Raw genomic sequence first — 23243 nt, 5'->3', positions numbered from 1 at the left:
AGCAACTATCATCACTAATACTGTTGTAGTTCATGTCCCACATTTTCTCAATTATATTTCTTTGTCTTTATATTTAGTAAGTTTTTCCGATAACTTTCAGAGAGACATTTCTTTCAGTTGGGACAGCAGTGAGCACATAAGTCCCCCGTTGTCCTTCTCTACTAAATCACACTAGCCTCATCGCGTTCACTTATCGCTGATGCGTTCATAACATTACTATGTGTCTTGGATGTTGCAAATATTTGCATACTGCCCAACAGAGGTATGCTGCAGCTTTGTTGTGCCTTGTATGTATTCTGTTTTGATTAATTCTGATCGCCCACAGAGTAGATGGTGTAGTGTCTCTTCTTAGTGTTGAGCAGCAATAGTAATAATAATAATAACAATAACAATAAGAAGGTAAAGAAGAAGAGTTTGGTGAGTCTGTATGGAATAATATACAGCAACAATGAGCAGGGAATTCTGATAGTCGTTGAATCATCCCACATAGAAACAGCCAGGTGTACATGTCCTCATGGAAGGTGAGGTTGACTGTAAGTGCACGTGCGCGCGCACGTGTGTGTGTGTGTGTGTGTGTGAAAACATTGTAGATGCAGTTGCTCACTGTTCTGTGCACAGATGGATGATTGATGTCCATGCAGGCCTACATTTTTGAGTGGATTGGAGTCACAGCACATGAGCAAACACAAGATGGGAGACAGTGGAACTCTTCACTACAAAGACTAGCAAGAGTCTCTGTACCACAAACACACACTGCAGAAACTCAAACTCACACACCACACCCATAGATCCACTTCCCCACCTCCACTGCTTGAAGATCTACCTGCCAGCTGCTGCCAGTCGCAGGGAAAGATGGGCTTTGTTGGTTTTGTGAAGCCCACCGACAAGACCCCCCTGGAGACTGCAGGTCTCCAGCAGCACAAGCCTCAGCCTTATCCACTCCGCCGCACAGGCAATCTGTTTTCTATATTACCAGCCTGTATCACTGTACTATGCACTATAGAACAGCAATTGAGCAGGAAATTAAGTTAGGGGATCGGTATTTGGCGGAGGAGAACGAGCTGGTGTGGTCTTCTCTCTCCACATACAAGGATCATTAAATATCACATGAGTTTTTTGATAAATTTCCTCTTCTCCTCTATCTGCTGTTCCCATCAACTTACTCCCCTCTTCCCCCTCTCTCTTTTTCTCTGTCTCTTTTCTTTCTTCTTCAATTTCCCTATCATCATCTACCAGTTTCTCTCTCATCTAGCTGTATTTGTAGAGTGTATGAACCAAAACATCCTAATGGATGTTTAAACAGCTTGAGATGTGTCAGCCTGGGAACTACCTCCCTGTGACAGGGAGCTCTGGCAGGGAATTGAAACCATTACAAGGGGAAAATAGGGGACATATTTCTTTCTTGTCCTTTTTGTTTATTTCTCTTCCTCTCTCAGGATCCTTTTCTGTCATCCTCCTCGCTTCTCTGTCTATTTTCTCACATTATTTCTCTGTACAAACAAACGGAGGACCGACTCGAAGCATTTGTGGATTCCAAATTGGAGCAGTCTTTTTTTTACTTTGATTACTTTCCTCCCCTTGTTTCCATATGTACTCTCCCACCTGAGTCTTAAATGAGTGACCGTGTGATTCTGTGTAAGCATAAGTAGTGAGTGAGGGAAAGAAGGACAAAGTGAGCGCAAGCTAGGTCAGTGCGCTACTGTTCATAATAGTAATACTTACACTGGAGCACTGCCAGCACACATACAAAAACCATCTCAGCGCTCTGACGTGAAGCAGTGGTTTTATTTTTATTTTTTAGCACAAAAAGGACTTTTTTGTTTCTTTTATTAACTTCTTAATCATAAACCTCATTATCAAACTAATAATTAACTTATATTTCAGATTACTTTTAGGTTAATTTTGGGTATTCAAATGCCCCAGATCTCTAATATTAATGAAATGTATATTCATAGAAGACATTGATTCCATTATCTCCTCTTCACACTTTAGGGAAAATCCTTATTTGGTAAGATAGAGTGGACCTGAATGAACTACATTTATACGATTTCCTAAAGCTTTCGAGCAAATATTTAACTATCACACAAATTTGCCTAAAAATATTTTCTTCTGAACTGCTTAATATCTAATGAGGCCTTACAAAATAAAGACGTTTTTATAGTCGTGACTCATGGAAGCACTTATCCCCTGTCGCTGATTGACATGTTGAGTTTCTTCTTCAGAGCAATGTTTTTGCCTGAAACTGAAAGCAGACACTGCTTTTATTACATCCATCCAGACAGACAGACAGCAGACACAGAAGCTCACTCACAAGGACAATGAGCTCTCCTGCAACAATTTAAGGTCAATCAGTAGCGCTGACAGCTAAATTAACAAGTGCTACAGGCACCATTACATTAGACCCCTGATTGTGTAACAATAAATATATCAATACTCTGTGTCACAGATAAACTAATATCTACAAATAAGCAAATCAAATGGAAAAAAAAAATATTACTCTGGAGATAGGTTTACAACCACCACTGGCTACACAGAACATACAGGTTACTCAAGACCTGTGTATCGGTCAGGTTAGTAGGAGGCAGTCGGAGAGATAAGGTGCCAAACAGGTCTAAATCCCTCCTGAAGCTGACTTGATGGACAGACAGGCCACCATTAACAATGCGGTAGCTTGTGAGAGCAGCAGCTGATGGAAAGATACCCTGGCATTTGCTGTGTTAAGAAGTGGCCCTTAAAGATTTCACACTTCCAATTTCTTTGAATTATCTGCCATCTCCAGCCTGTCACTCAGCCTGACAATCTCAGATTTTTGCTCACTGAGGCAACGGCCTGGTTATTGACAAAGCAATCCACAGTGATACAGCAAAACCTGATAAAACATTAGTCAAACGACACAACGTACAAATCTAGACGCACCTCACACTCGGAAAGATGCTCACACTCTTTGTTTTCCCTTTTTCAGCTGAGCACAGCTTTAGTACAATAAGAAGTAAGGCTTGTCCAGAATTATATTTAAGAGTGTGACCAATAAAGAGTGGCACAGATACAAAGAAATCCAGATATTGAAATATATCATCTAATATCCTTGATATACGTATATATGGTGAATATGATTAATAGGAAAGGAAAATGATCAGGTTGTAGGTATATCTGCAGTGAAGACAATAGTGCATGGCTCTTCAACACAGTCACAGATGAAGTGACACAAGCATTAACTCACTTTGGTCTGTATCATCCTGTGCATTTTTTTTTTTGTGATATTGATACACCAGTGATGCCAACATATCAGGTTTATCTTTGCCTTTTGTGTAAAAGCATGAATCTGCGATTTGCTGTCACATGAAACTTGGTTGAACATCCATTATACATCACAATTAGAAGCATTATAGCTGACACAGCAGAAAGGATTCGCTATAGTCCACTTATGAAGCAGTGATGACAGCCAATGCTGTTACAAGACAGAACAGACCGCTTATCAGATCTTTGTTGGTTTTGATTCGCTCGCTGATTCAGACAGGCCATGATAGAAATATCACAACATCCCCATTACCCTCAGCATTCAGTACATAGTGCACAGCCTGTGCTTTCTATGAATTATTAAAAGCAGACAGATTATGCTGCAAGGCTGCACGGCTGCTAGTCTAGAGGCAGGTTACAGATGCTGCTGAGTAAAACAGTAACATCAGAAGTGCGTTTGTTCTTTTTTTAAAGAAGGGGCTTTGTTCTCTTCTTTGTCAGATTAGGGGGGCTTCGATAGGTTTCAGCGTATGGGTTTAAAAAGAAAAGGAGGAGGAAATAGTTGGTGGGGTTTGGACAAGTTGTATGCTTGTGGACATTTGTGAGTGTGTATGGCACAAGATGAAGAGGGGGTGAAGGGCATAGTGTCAGGGCTTGTCTGACATGTGGCCTGGTGGGCTGGCTGGATGGTTGGTTTGCTGTCTAGATGGCTGGTTGGGTACAGCCCAGCTCAAGCCTGGCAACTCTCTCTCTCTCTCGCTCTCTCTCTCCCTGGAGTGACGGGCTGAGACATTAAGACAGGCATTTTAATTAACTGTGCCACTCTTCCACCTGCTGCCCTCAATATGCTCCGGCCCTGGCAAGCTGTTTCTCATACCACTGACTCCCTTGCACTCCTTTTGTTCCATCTTCCCCATCTCTCTACTTTTTGACTTACTCCTCTTCTTTCTCTCACTTTCTTTCCAATTTTCAAATCTGACCCCTCATTACTTCGACTTTTCTCTCTCCCAAAGCCTTCTTTCCTATTCGTTGTGTATCCCTCTGCTGTTTGACCCTAATAAATGAAAACTCATACCAATAGATAAGGCGATTCCATCAGGCTCAAATGACAGAGTTAGCCAATTTCTTTTTCTTTCTTTCTTTTTTTAACTTGGAGAGAATTAATTCCTACATGTGTCCTGTTCTACTGGCCCTCTAACTACCCCCTCCCAACCACTGAACACAGATACACGAACACACACTCGCGCACACACACACATTGTACACACTCATGCTCTTCAAATCTATCTGGTAATTCAGTTCTGCCCGACACTCATCAGGCTATTCATTAAGGCCTGATTGGAGATGGATATTTCTTTTTCCTCCTGACAGAATGGAACTAGGGATCAAGCTGGGGACATTACAGGATTTGGAAGAGGGACTGCAACACACAGCCATGTGAGTGTGTGTCTTTTTTACTTGGTCAATCAGTGTGAATGTGAGCTCATAAATGTTTGTATTAATATGTGTAAATGTATGCCTGGCGGTTTAAGAATCTCATTTGGTGCCGTGACTCCTATAGTTTAATCATTTAGATCATAAATTGAGAATTAATTCAAACAGAACGGAGCAACAAATGATCCACTTTTAGCACTCTACTTAAATTGTATTACACTTTTAATGGGGTTAATAATAGACGGCATTACCAACACAGGAAAACGGCACTACAAAGTGTTGTATTAAAAGGATTAATGTTCTCCCTTCAGAATTGAAGCCAGGTCTTGGAGATACAGCTAAAACTAACAAATGGCCCAACTCAGGCTCCATGATGGGGCCTCAGTTGCAGTCATACTACAGTAAGAAGACAGCAACTGGGGCCAATATATCAGCCTGGCAGACACGGCGCATTCATCTGCCGTGTGGGGAGAAGTGACTTTGAAGTTCTCCGCGGTGAGGTGAAAGAGCAGCTGTGGCCTCAACCTCTGTGTTTATGTAGCCGCTCAAGCCCTGGGAGAGCTCTTAATGAACAATGTGGATAAATGGACACCACGGCTAAAAGCACACACTCAAATGTCTGTGTGCGGGCTAAGACACTAAGGCACTGATTTATTAGCCAAACATCGGTATTGGCCAGTATTCTCCATGATGATCGCTATCAGCTTATCTGAAAATGAGTTCATGCTCACCAGAGGCTGTTTGTCTGTTGTTTCCCACTACGTTAGCAGTATTACACATGGGATCGAGTATCAAAAAGTTGTACACATTTGAACTTATGAAGTTGTGATGAAAGGCTGAAAGGCAGTTGCGTATTTATAATGAAGAGTTCTAGGTCTCAGTGGCACAAAATGGGAAATAAATAATGAAAATGTGCAACAAAAGACTCGTATAAGCATTGCTTGAGGTCAGATCGTTATTTAAATTTGTATCAGAACTGCATGTAGAATTTCAGCGTATCCCTTATAATGTCATAGAGGTCATCCACACTGTTAACTTATATGTCCACATGTGCTTTGAACTGAAATATGCATCAACAGCTGGCAGGTGATGGTATGTTTGTAATAGCCTTCAAACATAAGCAGAGACAAACCTGTTAGAAGAAGGCTGTGCCAACATCCACCAGCAATGTCTTTCACTGGCGAATCTGGTAGCGTCACTTCCTCTGGGGACAGGATGTTTCCCTTTGTGCTTCCACATGACCGTCCACATCCCCACTGAAACAATTTCCCATCACCTGCATCATCAGTTAATAAATTGAGTTTAAGTAGTAAACAATTACACTTCCAATTTAAGCCAATAAATATTTGTGGTAAATTATTAATGAAATGAATACAGTTTCAGCGATGATTTGTAAGTTCCCCCCCAAAAGTCCAAACTTTTGAATACTCAGGTCCTTTTATCTTATACAACAGATATGAGATACCAAGTGATAGAACATGTACTGAACCCTGTACGGTTCCTCCATTAAAAGCAAAGCACCCCACCGGAGGGGCCTCCAACCCCCTGCAGCTCATTTTGCATCTCTCTGCAGCACGCATCTCGGAGCATGTTGTCCTTGTTGTGCGGCTGCTGTGTGGGGGTCTCTAGAGATAAATTATGGATGCAACGCAAAAGCTGTAAAATTTGTTGTATCTTCTATTATCTTCATGTTAAAGGCCACAAAAGCTCTTCAGTGAAGTCAGCCATTAAGAAATGACAGGTATTGCTATCAGGCTTCTTTATAGGCTATTACCTGCAATGACAGCAGCTGCTGCTGCACCACTGTACGGCCTATCACATTATTTGCAGCTAAAGTCAGCTACTGTGTCATTTTGCCTCATTTTCTTGACAGTGCTATCATAAATCCATTGGGCTGCAGGGGAAACTGTCGACTACCCCGATTATCTTCATAGCCTGAATGAATTCTGAAATGTATGTAACAGGCAATGACTGCTATGGATCAGGAGCCAGGGCCATATTCTCACTAACTCTCTCCCTCGCTCCCACCACCACCCCAGCCCCCTCCTTCTGTGTAACGCTCTCAGGTGATGTGCTGATGGAGGGCTCGAGTACTTTGACTAAAAGAAGCCAACTCTGAACTGCAATGACAGCTGATGACAACAATGTTAGCCACCCCTTCTTAAAGGTGTTTTCTGCTTGAGCATTTTACTTCCCCTTGCCCAAAGGGAGGGAAAAAGACAAATAAAATTGAAAAATATCACACAAATCTAAATTCTAAGTAGTCGCCAATAGGATCCTTCTATGCATTTTGATGGACAAACTAGGGTCCAGTTCACACATGAAAAATTCAGTCCATTTTTTCAAAACTTAAATATTTTCAATCCTTATTTATTCATTTAAAACATTACTGTGATTAAATGTCATGTAACCCAAGCAGACATACACAGTGCATTACAGTACCTGTCAGTGCAAGATTATGGTTTGCCCCACAGGTGACCTTCGACACATGGTCCACACGCTCCACAAAGCGGGGAACAACTGCATTTTCATTAGAACCGCTGCCAATTTGTCCATAATCATTTTGGCTGTAGGGTGAAAAGCATAAACACGTAATTAGGAATATAATTAATTACCTGCAGGCATCATCTCTTTTATCACATTTTAAACTCCGTAGAACACAATTTCAAAGCATGGAAATATCGTACATCTTTCGATTTCTATAGGGTAAAAAAAAAAAATTAATGAAAGCATAGCAGCAAGCAGGTTCCACTGGGGACTGTGCAACATATGTGTTGCCTCCCATTTCTATGGATCCTCTTTGTGACAATAACAAGACACAGCCCTATCAGAAGTGAAACACCTCACTAACTAATTAGACTCTCAGGCTGCAGTCTGACAAAATAAAAAAGAGAAAAGTGCTTGAAGGGAGACTTGCTCTCCCGCAATTTGCATCTGCCACTTTTTACTGCATCTGTTCCAAGTGCCATTCAACGTTCTCTTCCTCCTTTTGTTGGAAAGTGTTGAGCCCCAACTATTTAAGCTCACCTCCTACCTACCCGGAGCTTTGTTCCTGCTCCTTTGCAGACCAGTAATGAGCCAACCGCCACAAAACTGCTAGGAAATTAATGACTCATTACGGACGGGGCCTAGACCGCTCCACAGCCTCTTGCCTCTTTTCCCCCGCTCCACCCACATGCCCACATGTAATCCTCTGTCTCTCCCCCCTTTTCTCTCTCTTTCCCTCATCCCTTCAACCCATACAGAAAGACCCCAACACCTCCCTATCAATTAGAGCCTATTACAGGGCTCCCATGCTAGCAGGGTAAAGAAAGACGGCCTTCACAGCTCAAGAGTGTGTGCAGGAGAGATTGGGAGAGTTGAATGAGGAGCCTTAAGGTGCTCCTTTCACACCCTTGCCCTTATCCATTATGCCAGCGTGTAAAGCCCCCTTGGAGAAACGTGTAGCCCCAAAAAGACTTGGGGATGAAAATAAGTCAAGGGAGGAATTCTTGGTCACACCTTTTCCCTTTTCCGTCTCCTTCAGTGTCAAATTATATCATAACTAGTCCTCAAGCAAAGCAACATGGTCACTGTGCTCCTCCTTTAAATGGAGTGTTAGAAAAAGATGGTAAGCTCTGAATGGCACGTATTAATCATACCATCTGTGTCTGTATTGATAGACAGACCAGCTGAGACAGATATTTAGCAGATGAAGCAAATGGCGGACAAGCACGTACACATGAAAATTCATGTGGTTATTGATTTCTTTTAGTTTCACTCTTTCAGTGCATTCCACTAGGTAATAACTACTTATTCGTGGGATTGTTGGTCTTTGTTCAGAGGGACTAAAAAATATGATTCTACTTCTCTAGCATTTTTGAATATCTTTTCTCTTTTTCTGCACGATAGAATATGTATCAGCTTTTCATTCAAGCATTCTGTGCTCACTGGTTTTTTGAAGCTAAGGTGCATTTCAAGGCAATCCCTCTGAGAGTGAATGGGTGAGATCACATGGGCTTGAGGTGGTTTAGAATGGCAAATCCTGCTGAAAGTGTCATCTCCAGTCGGAGGCATCAATTTGGTGTGTGAAACAGAGGCCCAGGAGAGCCCGATAGCCTGCGAGATTCCTGAAAGGAGCAAAGGGGCCTGGGGATCAGCTCATACACACCTGGATTAGACAGGAATTTCACAAAGCGCCTCGAATACATGAAGGAAAAGTGTAAAAGGAGGAAAAGTGGAAGAAACACGATAGACAACTTGGGATAAAGTGCAGAGAGAATTTGAAAGGAAAGCCACTTATTTAATATCACTTTTACAGTATATGGTGACCCTCTGTATTTTATACAGTAAATTAATTTCTTTGTTTTACAGAAATTAGTGAAAACAACATAAAAAAAATTATATATACATATATATGTATATACACACACACACACATATATATATATACATACATATATATATATATATACATACATACACACACACACGTGTATATATATATATATATATATATATATATATATATATATATATATATATATATATATATATATATATTTGAAGAAGAAAATCCAAGATCAAACATTAACATACACTTCTAAAGCCAACTGAGTGAAAAGAGACAACTTTTTGTCCTCTTTGACTTTGACACTATTGTATACAATAGTTATTTATCATCATATGAAGAATACACAGAAAAAGGAGTTGATCAATGACCTCCATCTGGGGACGACTGTCAAAGCTCATAAATATGTTTAATAGGGAGATATTAAAACATTGACATGCACAAATTAAACCTAAATTACTGGTAGCACTATTTCTGGCCAAACATTTCGGTAACTGTAAAGCGGTGCACATAGGCAGCAGTATTATCTCTAATATAAAGCCTCAATTAGCTTAAGTGAGAGCAAAATGGCTGATAATTATTGCACCAGCTCATTAGACTTGTTCTGACACTAAAACCACTTAAATCACCACACAGACATAAACACCAGCACAGAGGCAAACGCACACATGCAGATGTTAGCGTTTATTCCCATCGTAATGAGGCAGATACTGTGCAGGTTGGGTTTTTACATGTTTAGTGGAAAAACTAAACACTTCAAACTTGACTTAATAGGGTCTCACCATTACATAAGCTAATTAGAAATCGGTACATGGATGGCAATTTTACTAAACGATAATAAAAAAGTAAAAACAAATGGCAAAGGAGCGTCAGGGCGTGTGCTGTTGTGCACTTCAGGTTTAGTTACAGACATTTTTTTAACTTCATAAGCGAGACCAAGTTAGAGCAAAGAATTTTTAGTCTTGAGCAAATACAATGTGATCATTTAGAAGTCAATAACAAAGTCACTCAAGTCAAAAGACATATTACGGAAATATGATCTATAAAATAGCGACGAACACAAAGGCAAGGTATTTGCTGTACCAGCAATAGATCTTGGCTAATAATGATGCAGGCTCCTATAGAATAAAATCCTTGGGGCCAGTCATGAAAGTTTAAGATTCAATGCGGTAAAATACAATGTGCTGTAAAATATTAATGTGTGTGGTAAAATTATGCTGGGGGTAATATTTTAGATTGCCTCTGTCTGTAAAAAAGACGTATCTGTATTTATTTACAAGCAGGGATAGTGGATGGGGGGCTTTGTTTGAAGCCATGTTTATGAATATTGACTCTGGCTCCTTGGTAAGTGGCTATAAATCTGCAAGAGGATCTTTGTAAAGTTCCCTTGGAGGACATAACTTCAGGTCTAACCGTCTCCTTCCTTCACTTGACTTTTAAACATTTGGATATAGCCTGGCCAACTACATTTAGAGCTGCTTCTAAATTATGAAAGCTTCCACTTTGATAGTCCAAGTGCTAACCAATCAAAGTTGATAAATTGCGGCAATAGATTTATCTAGGACAGAAACACAGGTGCGTTTGGCCCTTGATCTGGAGTGTTTATGAGTTTGGGAATTAAAAAAATAAAAAATGGATCTCTGCATATCTAGCTATGTTCCAAACACTGACTTAGATGCCTTTAAAGCTTTGAGATTCCCACCATCTACCCACACTTCCTGAAATATACTTACGCCAGATACTGACATGTATGCATGTATCATCTGACTTTACAGCCAGATCTTTCAGTGCTAGTCTCTGATGAAAAGTGTGAACAACTTGAAGAGCGTGACCTGTGCTGATAGGAGGAGCATTACTCCTGTGATCAAAAAGATCATACAAGTAAAGATCATACATCACGTCGCTCATATCACCCGAGGCTATTGAGACCAGCTGGAAAAGTTCTATAGGTCCGCACTGTAAGAACCTTTTGCAAATGACTCATTTACACCTTCGTTTTTCTTCTTTACCTCATGTTTGACATGTTTATCTATTTATTTTCTTTCAAAGTTCCAAAGTTCAGATCACAGAGGTGATTGCATTAGCAATATTGCAGCCGCTGGCTGGCCTGGAGATGATGGACACAGAGGTCCGTATCCTCCGGCTACCATGATTACATAGGAGCAAGGATTAAGAGAACTGATTTCTTTCCCGGTTGAGTTCAAAGGGCTCAATCAAAGTGTTTCACTGTTGAACCCATGCCCCTTGCTTTCGATGCATAATTAACTGACAAGTGGTGATAAGGTTAAGCCTTGCAAAAAAACAATTTTTGCTTTTATTCTGCCGGGTGATGAATGCAACAACAGTTGATGTCACTGTGCACTAAATAATGACTGGAAAGCTTCATTGATTCAACCATCTAATTCCAAGAAAACAGCTTCGTCCTGCATTAAATTGGAGAAAACTGACATCCCTCTATTAAAGCCCCATTTCTCTCTGTCAGTCGCCTCCATTTCTTTCTCCACTTTTTTTCTCCTCCATTTCCATTTCTTTCTCACTTTGTGCCTCCTGCTTCCACAAGGCTTATCCTCAAGGCCTATCCGTTTATGTAGAACCTCAACTATCTCTCTCTTGCCATTCTGTCCCTGACGCTAGCTGACACTAGGTATCAGTTCACACCCCGAACACACAAAGAGAGGTGCTAAACAAGGACTTCAGGACATGTCACAGCACACTTAAAGGGCTTCACAGTAATACAGAAGGAGTCCACATGTGACACAGTGAACAGAACACATTCACTCAAGAGAATGCCGCACAATGCACACAAGCTACATGTTTATTTTGTTTTAGCATAAAACAGTGGTATATTTAATTAATTAGTGTATGACCTAAAAATTGATCATACGTAAGAGAAACAAAATGAGTTTTAAACACAATTAGAAACATGTGGCTGAGTAAATCTGCATTATTAACGTTCCATTTTAGTGAATAACATTTAAATTCTGTATCTAGAGCTTAATGATCATAATTATAAGCCTCTGTTGCTACTTGTGGGTTTTTTTCCACGAGACCACGTGTTTGCAGTTATGCAAGATATAGTGTGCTTCTGAGATCTAATGAAATTAGGCGATGTGCAGTGCCTAATCAGTCTTGATTACCTGTTGAATGTTACAAACAAGCATCCCCTGGCTCTTGAAGATATGAGGGTTGAGGTGTACTAATTACAAGTGAAGCAGAAATGACACACAAGCAGCGGAAGGATATAAAATTGTTAAGAAATATGATACAAAATGTCCCATCGCCTAAACAGACAACCCACTTCTATTTCTTTTGTACATTTCTAAGATTAAGATTCTTTAGTTTCACACCTGATGAGTAAAGCGGTGGGTTTCCTTGAATGTCCAACCCACAAGAAAAGCAATCAATTCTGATTTTTACCATTTTAAAAAAATGTACCTACCCTGAGAGCTGAACACACCCCAAGATACTGTAGAGGATGTTTCCACTGAAGAACCCGAAAAGTTGATGTTCAGGTTGCAATCCAAACGCTTTCGGGTACATTTCTAATCACATGAAAAGATTTCCCCATCTCTACAAAAGCCTAAAGCTTAAAAGCTTTCTAGACATGAACCACTTTTTCCCTAAAGTTAGTGCAATCACCCAATGTATGCATATTTTTTTCCCTCCTCTCACTTCCTGTTTTGTGACTGAAAATAATGTGGAGCCCACACCACTTTAAACCAGTATTTACAGTTACGATCTGCCTGTTGTTTTCCAATGAGCCAAGCAGTGCTTTGCCTTTTAAGAAAAAAAAAATTCATTTAGCTGTAAGGCAGTGTGTGATAAGACAGAACGAAGACTTCCCTCATAACGAGGCGCATGCCAAGTCTGACATAATCCAATCTGGTCCATTTTCATCTGCTTTTGTCTTGTGTTTTTTGCTTCTCTTTTGGACTTTCCTTTGGTTCCAACGATGGCTCAAAAACCTGAAATGACACAATTCGGTCGCACTTGTATGGTGGTAAGGCTGCAATCCAAACGGCTTTTCTGCAGAAAAATCCTTGAAGACCCACACACATTTAAATCTGGCCCTGGGGGCAACAGGCTCTAAACCACTGAGATAAAAAAAAACATCCAGGCCAGAAAGCAAAAATATACATTTTAAGGAAGGGCTTACCATAGCAACAAAAAGGCATGTCAAACTTGTGGAAAGGAGGCATTCTGACTGAGGAGTAAACACAGACCAGTGTGCCTGTAGGAAAGCCTAGGCAAAGCTCTTCGCATATCAAAAGGCCCAGCCTCACACATGTATGCAGCAGAAAGAAAGACAATGGCGGTAATAACACAGGATGCGTTAGGGTCCGGAAAAGACGGTTAAACGGTCATTTGTGTGAAGAGGCATAACGGGGCCTAATAGAGACGGTGCAGTAGGCAGGGTCTTGTAGAAAGAGACAAACAGTGTGTACTTAAAAACAGTATTTCGCCTCTACAAGAAGCATTCCCTCTGTTCAATTAATCTGCAACAAGTCGAAAACATCTACTTATGTGCCAGTTATCACACTAACTTGGACTTTGACATTATTTTCAAAACCTTAACTAATAGATTGAATAGGTTAATTTATTAATAGGTTAATTGATTAATACTCATCGACCAGACAATTTATTAGGCACAACCTGCAAGTAATTCTTAATGGCACATATTCAACAAGTTGCTGAACACCTTCCTCAGAGATTTTGGTCCACATTGACATAACAGCATGCTGCTACTCCACCACATCCTAAAGATGCTGTATTGGATTGAGATCTGGAGACTGTGGAGGCCATTTAAGTACAGTGCAAATTCTTACCCTACCACCCAAATTTTACAGCAAAAATCGAGACTCATCAGACCAGGCAACATTTTCCAATCTTCTATTGTCCATTTTTGGTGAGCCTGTGCAAACTGTAGCCTCAGTTTTCTGCTCTCAGCTGACAGAGGTGGGACCTGGTGAAGTCTTCTGCTGCTGTAGCCCATTTGCTTCAAGCCTCGACGTGTTATGCGTTCAGAGATGTATTTTGAGTTACTCTTGCCTTCCTATCAGCTTGGACATTCTCCTCTAACCTCTGGCACTGACACGGTTGATATTTTCTCACTGGATATTTTCTCTTTTTCAGACCACTCTCTGTAAAGCTTAGACATGGTTGTGTAGGAAAACCACCGTAAATCAGAAGCTTTAGAAATGGTCAGACCAGCCCATCTGGGACTATGCCATATTAAAAGTCACTTGAATTACCTTCTGTTCATTCTCTTGAGTCTTTCATTAATAGGCCAAAAATCCTATATCTCAAATCACAAGAAAACAAAATTGTCACAAATATTATATTGATAAGGTCATCCACTCTCTGCCAGGATTTTTGTCCTGGCGATAGAGCCACTGGCAGGAGTAGTGCAGTGAGACAAAACCCAGACACAGACACAGAAGGTGTCCAATTGGGTCAGTTACCTCAAAAATAAATCTTTTGCTGAAAATCTAATTCCATTTTTTACACAGCCAACCCAATTTTTATTCAGGTTACTAACTGTTTGAACAACTTTAAGGTATGAGGTAAAAAAAAAAAAAACTATGAAAAGAGGGAAACAGGGTTTATAGATGTGGTTGACCAGCTGGATAAAAATCCAAATATTAAAAGCGCAAATCTGCATTCATTCGTATTTGACTGAGGCAGGTGTATACAGATGTTCTTTTGTAGCTATTTTAATAATTTCCTGTCCTTTCTCCAATAATGTCTTTAAGTCCTAATTAAAACATAAGTGAATTAATCTGCAATTTTCTGCAATTCACTTTAATGCACTGGAATACAAAAAGCCTAAATTCAAAATAAACTATAAATTCCTAAATGAATAAAAGCTAAAAACTTCAAATGAGTTAGAATTTTGAACTGCTTCCCTGGTTTCAAACTCATTCATTTTTGTAAATGACATTAGTTGGTTGAAACACGGTCTGTTGCTAACATATGGTTTATAGGCATTACAACATTTTGTTCTCCAGCATTAAATACACAGTACATTATTTAAGAAGACTATAGCCTTTGTTTAGGAGACTTAAAGTCCTGATGGAAGACTAGGCATTTTACTTCAATTCAATTTAATTTAATTTAATTTAAATTACACCAAATCAAAACAACAGTCACTTAAATGCACTTTATGTTGTAAGGCAAAGACCCCACAATAAATAGAGAGAGACAGCAAACCCCAATGATCAGAATATTCAGTATGAGCAAGTACTTGGCGACAACGGGAAGGAAAAACATGGTTTTAACAGGAAGAAAACTCCACCAAAACCATACTCAGGGAGAGGGAGCCAACTGACAGGTTCCATCTTGGGACCCCTCTGTTTAACATTTACATGCTCCCACTGGCACAGATTATAAAGAACAACAAAATAAACTACCACAGCTATGCAGATGACACACAAATATATATATCACAATGTCACCAGGAGACCAAGGCCCTGTACAGGCTCTTGGTAAATGCATTGAGGAAATTAATGACTGGTTGTGCCACAATTTTCTCCAGCTAAACAAAAACAAAACTGAGGTAATAGTCTTTGGCGCCAAAGAAAAACGATTACAGGTCACCAGAGAACTTCAATCTATACACCTAAAAACCACAAACCAGGCGAGAAATTTGGGTGTAGTGATGGATGCAGACCTAAACTTAGAAAAACACATTAAGACAATAACAAAATCAGCTTACTATCACCTCAAGAATATATCAAGGATAAAAGATCTGATGTCTCAACAGGACCTGGAAAAACTAGTCCATGCATTCATCTTTAGTAGGCTTGACTACTGTAACAGCATCTTTACAGGTCTACCTAAAAAAATCAGTCAGACAACTACAGCTCATTCAGAACTCTGCTGCTCGAGTCCTCACTAAGACCAAAAAAGTGGACCACATCAGTCCAGCTCTGAGGTCTTTACACTGGCTGCCTGTCCGTCAGAGGATAGACTTTAAAGTTCTGATGCTGGTCTATTAAGCTCTGAATGGTTTAGGACCAAAATACATCAGTGACCTCCTGACCCAGTATGAACCTTCCAGATCCCTCAGGTCATCTGGATCCGGTCTTTTATCAGTTCCCAGAGTCAGAACCAGACACGGAGAAGCTGCATTCAGCTTTTATGCTCCTCATATCTGGAACAAACTCCCAGAAAGCCTCAGATCATCTGAAACACTCAGTTTATTTAAATCCAGGTTGAAGACTCACCTGTTCTCAGCTGCATTTGAATAAAGCACCAAATCCACACTTTTAAGCTTAAATTTCAAAACTAACATTTTAACTACTGATTTTATCTACTGTTCTGATTTTATCTGTTTTGATTTTATATACTGTTTTGTTTGTTTGTTTGTTAATTAGTTAGTTTGTTTGTTTGCTTGTTTTAATCAATTGTAAATCATGCTTTTTATTTGTTTTTGTTTCTAATGTCTCTGTAAAGCACTTTGAATCACCTTGTTGTTGAATTGTGCTATACAAATAAACTTGCCTTGCCTTGCCTTGACATGAGAGAACAGAGGACACACTGTGGGGGGGAAAGAAACGTTTTGACAGCTGCATTAAGAAACTTGCAAAAAAGTAAAATTAGCCTTAAATTGAATTGAAATAATCAAAAAGCCTATGGCATAAATTCCAGCAGCTTTTTTTCAAGAAAAAGTTAAACCACAAGTTAAATTTCTTGTTTGATAAGATAAAATAGACTTCATTCATCACAAAGTCTGCAAATTCCTCCGTTACAGAAGTTAAAAAAAATATTAAAAAGTTAAAATATGCACAGGACCCAAGACATGGATGAAAAGAGGAGCTTTAATTTATTTCTGGAATTTATATACAAATGAATTCACAATTTGTCACCTTTCACCACTACAGGTTTTCTTCATAAGTTTCATCAGCTGCAATATACTCAAGATACTAAATATTATGCGCCACATCGACTAAAATATGGTTAAATTTATGGTTGAATTTGAATTCATGGAAACATTTATCAACAGTAGATTCAATATAAACTTTGAACTAGTTCCAAAGCAGCCCAAATATACTACATGAACTGAGTGAGTTATCTCACGGAAAGGTAGGTCATTTTTTTGTGTTAGTATTATTACAACTGTTATTATAATGTCATTTATCTTTTGTATTCATGCATATTTTTTATACTTTTTTTGCGCAACTTCAGGTTATAGATGGAACTGGCAAGAGGAACTCCCCAACATAAATCATTAAAAGAGTAACTACAGACAGGGAAGATGGAACAAAACCACAAAAGTACTGGGTATTTTATGAAACTGTTAAAGAAATACTATCCGGTAAATCTCATACTATTTTGCCTCAAATCAAAGAGAGGGACGAGGAATCCGGCACCCTGCCGCTCTGGGGCATACGGTGGCACCTTCATAGCGAGCCGTCGATATGCAACGAGGATATCTTCAATCTTCAATTACATGTGACGACAGCAAAAACAAATTCAACAGGGAGGTGAAAGAAGGGGAAAAAAGACAGAATGGGATTCACACAAATAAAATCCGTGCCACATTCTCCTTTTCTATTCGCACTCATGCCGTGAATGCTTATATTTCAAGTGTAAACACAATCAGTGCTGTGTAGGAATGATGAAAAGCCGTTACTCTTATTATAGGAGAAAATAACAAGCACTCATGAAGGGATTGATTGTTTTCAAATCGTAGATCTTTGTAAGAGGAGTGTAAAGTAGAGCTAAGTCTCCATTATAGGACGCTGCTGCTACATTGCTTTTGATTTTCTGTCAACATCCCTCTTACCAACTAGGCACTGTATTTACTAAATGCATCGGGGCCAAGAAATGGATTGAAAATATTGTTCGTCTTCTGCAATCCAAATTGTGTCAACCAGTTGGAGGTATTGCAGGTCTTTTATTCCGTGTGTCTCACTCTGCCAATGTTTATAGATACTGTAGGACTCTTCTGAATAGCTGACAGCACAATATGGGTGTAGTTGTTGTAAGAAAACCAAACATAAATTAACCATGAACCATGCGAGCAGGCAACTTACTCCTGCAAAGCTCTTTTTTCCAATGCAGGGATTATACACAGAAAAGGAGACCTGAACCAAGTGAAAATGGTTCCCCCAAACATGTCCCCATACAAATCAACGCCTGTTTAATAAACCGGCGTGCTTTACAGGTTTTACACCCAAACACTGTTTTATGATGGTAATGATTATTGAAACGTTTTCAACAAATTAAGCACATTAAATACAACTTTGAAAAGGCATAGAGTATGATAATGTTCACATTCGTTTAACACGGCGTTATATTTTAATACCTTGTTTCGTGTTTTCTTGAAGTCACACACTTCATTTAGAGGATTGTAATTCAAGCACAAGCAAGACCAGCATCCAATCCTGTGCTATGTCAATGAATTAGACAGTTACCGCTTAACATTTCATATCCTCAAACATCACCACACGAGTCAAAAACCTAACGATTTGCTCCCAGTAATTAAGTGCATACACTTACCTGCATGCCACACAAACACAAAGCTCGTGCCCTTCTCTGGTTGCCACACTGTCCTACAACAGTGCCTATTATAAGTCAGCTGCTGCCCCCCTCACCCTTCCCCTCTCCCTCAGAGTCATGGCCCTTCTGTCCCCTCTAAGTACCCCAATAAATTCAAATGTAATGCTCCTAAATGAGATCACTTACATGTGCCATTTCTCTTCAACTATATTTATCATCTAACACTTTGGCCTTCATTAACAAATAGCACTCAAGGAGGTGGCAGTGGTGGGTGATTCCTCATCTCTGCTGTGGGGGAAAGCGAGGGAGGGAGAAGGCTGTCACCAAAGGACACCAAGCAAAATGGGGGTGGAGTGGGGGGGGGGTCACACTTCACATTATGACGTAAGCCCAAGTACAAAGTGTTTCACGAGGTCACCTAAATTACTGGCAAGCCAAATTGGAATACTTTGAGTTACATTAACAAAGGCAAGGACGTACCATAACATATTTGTGTGGCATTTAATATTTTGACATTCAAATCCTTTTGCTTGCACGATTTAAAAATATGAAGCACAAAAACCGTTGCAGCCACCCGGGATGCCAAGGATACAAGGATGACTCATCTCTGTTCACCAAAACATGTCACAATCATAATTTTAACCTGAAGCAGTATTGTATTACATGCTCTCTCTCTCGCTCTCTCTCTCTCTCTCTCTCTCTCTCTCTCTCACACACACACACACACACACACACACACACACACACAGAAAGAGAGAGAGAGCAAATCCCTCCTTCAACTATCAAACAAAACAATACCAAAGTACAGAGGCCACCCACTGCCCAATGAGCATCAGCTAAATAGTTTGGCCATTTACATCGATGCATTTAATTGACTGTCGTCTCCAGCATTGTGCAAGGCAGTGGGGTGCATCTATGGCATTACTCCTGCAATATTACACACAGTGCATTACTTAAGGTTACGCCTACCTATTGTTTAATTTATATCCCAACTATCCTTCCTGTACTGACACTGTCTCCACATCTGCACTGGAAGAGAAAACATTCAGTTTAGCTATTAATTATCACAACAGTGGAAAGATGCACAAAGCAAGGGTAACCCCCTTTTTATTTCCTTTAATAAACATTTTAAAACAGCTTCATTATAATAATGTATTTTGATTAACGATGTTTACCACAGTGCTGGTAGTGAAAATTGCTTTCCCATAAATTAAACCAATAAAAGTTAGTTGATGAATTATTGCCTAAATGTAAAGTGTTACAGTCTAATTCATTCACAGCAGCACTACTCTGTAAAGTATCTACAAAATATACATATTCAAGAAATAATCAACATAATTAATTCATTTCAGGTTCCAACAACTATCTTGATAATATTTTTTTGGTTTTCTTTCATTTTCAAAATATCAATTATGAATAGGAATAACAAAGAAATACTAATGTTAAGAGTTTTTGTAATGCTGCAATATCATATTATCCAGTTACTTTAGAATATGTTAAAGGAACTTCAGAGAATCGGCATACTAATAATTATTCAAGTGAACCACTTGAAGTATACTTAGAGTAAATTAAATGAGCAGATTCAGTTAATCTGCATTATGCTGATACAAAATTAATTTTACATGCATGTGTCTAATATATATACATATAAACCATGCATGCAATTATAATTCAATTCACAAACTTCTTTTTTGGTTTTGTTATGTTTTGCTGATTAAGAAACACTGTTTTGATCTAATACCCTCTATACCACATAAGAGTATATTTAAATCAAGATGAAATATAAATGTTACAACTTGCTGTGAAAAGAAACTATTTTTAAAAAAAAAGTCATTTATGCAGCATCTTCATGGACGTCACAGTAAAGACGCTGAGGGCAAAACAACACAAAGGCGTGTTGAGAGGTTAGAAAAGTGAAAATTGGTTTATGTCAGAGTGCCAATTAAGAAGTCATACTCACAAAGCTCAGACGGCTTAGACTTAAATGGAAAGAAGAAAAAGAATCCACAGGCATAAAACATGTCAGGTAAAATCAAAGAGAAAATATAATTTCCCATGAAGAAATCAATTTGTATTCCTGTAGCTGATGTTTTGGCTTTTTTTTTTTTTTTTTTTTTTTAAACCGGGCGACATTATAGAAGGAAATGCATTTTTATCACAGCCACTTTCAGTTCTTTTCTGATAACTACCATGCTGATTTCAAACAGTGCTTTGTGAGCCTCTTGTATTTAACAGAGCAAAAGGCTGTGTACCCTCAAGGTAAATTTACTATCTCTCTCAAAAAAAGCAAAAGCAAAAGCAAAAAAAAAAAAAAAAAAAAAAGGGAGGAAAAGCTTTGTGGGGCAAGTCAAACATTTTAACATCTCTGTGTTTCATCTAAATCACTGACAACAAAATAGCCTCTAGCGTGAGTGTCTCTCTTTCCCTCAAAGTTAACTATGACATCTGGCATGGGCTCTGAACACCATGACAACAGACACCACGACTATAGACACCACGTCAGCATACAACTGTAGTGCAAGAAAAGAGGCAGTGAAGAAGGGAAGGATAGAAACACAGCTTGCTAATGGGGAGAATGCAATGTAAAGAGATCACTAACTGCCATTATTTACACAACTCCCCATAACAAGTGGATTATGCAGATCCTAGCTATTGTCAAGACAAATGTCATCTTAAGGCTTCCGCTTTTTTTCCACAGTTTCTAAACCTACGAGGAGCATATGGCAGTGACATGAAATGTACAGTAAAATAGAAAATGCACGCTAGGCTAATAACCAATGAAGCCCACTTGATTAACAGTGAATATCAGTATGAATAATTCATTTAAGCGTAAAGTATCAAGAGAAGACGGTACATCAGCCCCTCTGTGTGCCCTGGGGCTATTGTCATGGTGGGCATGATGGGAGGGGACTGTAACGCAAATGTTTTCATCTAAATATCCTAATTCTGTAATTTAATGAAACTCTAATCATGATGAGAGGTTTGAAACACTGTGCTGAGGAAAACTACAGGCGAGGGATGACAGAGTGACAAAAAGAGAGAGAAAAAGCAGGGAGGGGGGAGGGGTGGGGGAAAGTCTTGTTTTTGGTAAAGTGGGGAACACTGTGGCAGGTAATACTCTGGATACTGCCACTCACTTTCGCAATCAGGCAGAAATTATAATTTTAATAGACATTCAATTAGATTCATTATTTCACATTTCTTCCTTGTGTCGGTCAAGACCCCTCTCCATTCAGATTTATCTCCGAAACACATTTTTGTTCATGGGGAAATGATGGATTGACAATGCAAAGGGAAGAGTGAAGTCAATTTTGCCTGATGTCACTGACAGCTTAGCATGTAATTACTGTCACATATGCACAATAGCAGTACCTAGAGAAGAGCAAGGACAATCAATTTAGCTTTCAAGCCTGCAACTTCAGTATTACTACATAACTTTATTTGAAATAGCACGAGTGGAGATGGTTTAAATGTTAATATATATAAATGTATGAGGTGTTGTAGACCATGTCCCCCCCCCCAAAAAAAAAATAAATAAAAAATAAATCTACCTCTATGGCCTCGAATGGATTGTCCAGCAGCACCCTCTTGTGGAGCGTAACTAAAATGCAATCAATATTCAGTATTGCAGCCTCTCTCTCGCTTCTCTTCTCCTCTCTGCATCCTGCTGCAGTACTCCTCCTCCGGCTGCATCTTCCCTCCAGCCTCTTCCTGTCGGAGATGCTCGGCTACTTCCCCTTTTCTTTCACACTGCATCTCCGCCTGAATTTCTCGCTCGGGCTTGGACGCGATCTCAGTGACCTCTTAGTCAAATATTTAGATGGTCGATTTCAACCCCTTTAAGGAACTGCCTCACAACCTCTCGCCATAAAGAAATCGATGGGACGAGTTCAAATGCCAGAGAAAATGTTCAAACATAAACAGGTTCATTGGGAGGCTATGGAGGGGTGGGGGGTATTGGCAGAGGTAGAAGTGCTAGTGGGAGGGGGGGGGGGGGGTGGCGGCAGCAAAGGGGGAGTCTGATGCTAATGTATGCACAGCCATAGAGTAGCTATGCATATGCATATGGGTAGAAAGGGATTACACACTGGGATGAGCTGAGAAACTGAGAAGGTTTAAAAAGAGGGTGAACACTCGGGACACAATGAGGCAAGGCGGGACAGTTATGTTTACCATGAGAGGAGAGGAGAGGAAAGGAGAGGATTTGGTACATCATGGTAAAAATGGTCTTCGTCTTGTGCTAAACAGAGTGACCTCTAGTCAGGGCCTTGGGGGAAGAGGGTATGGAGGGGGTAGAGTAGTTAGAGCAGCCTACTCTCAGTGTTCCCTTCAGGGAGCAACACTGCACCAAAAAGCATTGGACAAACCAGGGCATTAATATCCTCACACTAACCCCCTGACAATACCGCATTATGTATGTACGCCTCTGTGCATTACACACCTTGAACTAGAAACAATCGCGCCCTTTTCTTTCTTTCCCTTCAGCACTTGAACCACAGCCAAGAAATTCAATGAGCGCATTTTATTATATATTTTTTATTTCATGGGCAAAAAAGAGAAGCGGAAGTGCATACGCTCACAAATACACACACATACACACACATACACACTGCTGAAAACCTTCACTGTGTTCTTTACATAATCAGTTACCTTGTGACACCTACCTTTGCTGCAAATGACTGTTTGCCTTTTATTCAGCTCAGTGTTTTCTCTCTATCTCTCCCTTCCAGCCATGTGT

General features: G+C 39.6%; 1 protein-coding gene across 11 annotated transcripts in view; it reads right to left on the bottom strand.

Moving 5' to 3' along the window:
* The window catches only part of LOC113033075 (ultraviolet-B receptor UVR8-like), a 307088-nt gene that overhangs the window by 183180 nt on the left and 100665 nt on the right, over nucleotides 1-23243 (bottom strand). For 10 of the 11 annotated variants that reach the window (XM_026186380.1, XM_026186381.1, XM_026186378.1 and 7 more), the window contains exons 6-7: nucleotides 7114-7238; nucleotides 5804-5947 (exon numbers count right to left, since the gene is read on the bottom strand). In XM_026186380.1, coding sequence (XP_026042165.1) covers nucleotides 5804-5947; nucleotides 7114-7238 — 269 coding nt within the window. The remainder of the gene's footprint in view (nucleotides 1-5803; nucleotides 5948-7113; nucleotides 7239-23243) is intronic. The other variant, XM_026186382.1, reaches the window with a different exon arrangement.

Source organism: Astatotilapia calliptera, chromosome 12 (genome assembly GCF_900246225.1).
Source record: "Astatotilapia calliptera chromosome 12, fAstCal1.2, whole genome shotgun sequence".
Lineage (NCBI taxonomy): Eukaryota > Metazoa > Chordata > Actinopteri > Cichliformes > Cichlidae > Astatotilapia > Astatotilapia calliptera.
The sequence above is the reverse complement of the archived record's forward strand: the minus strand, read 5'-3'. Positions and strand labels throughout refer to the sequence as shown.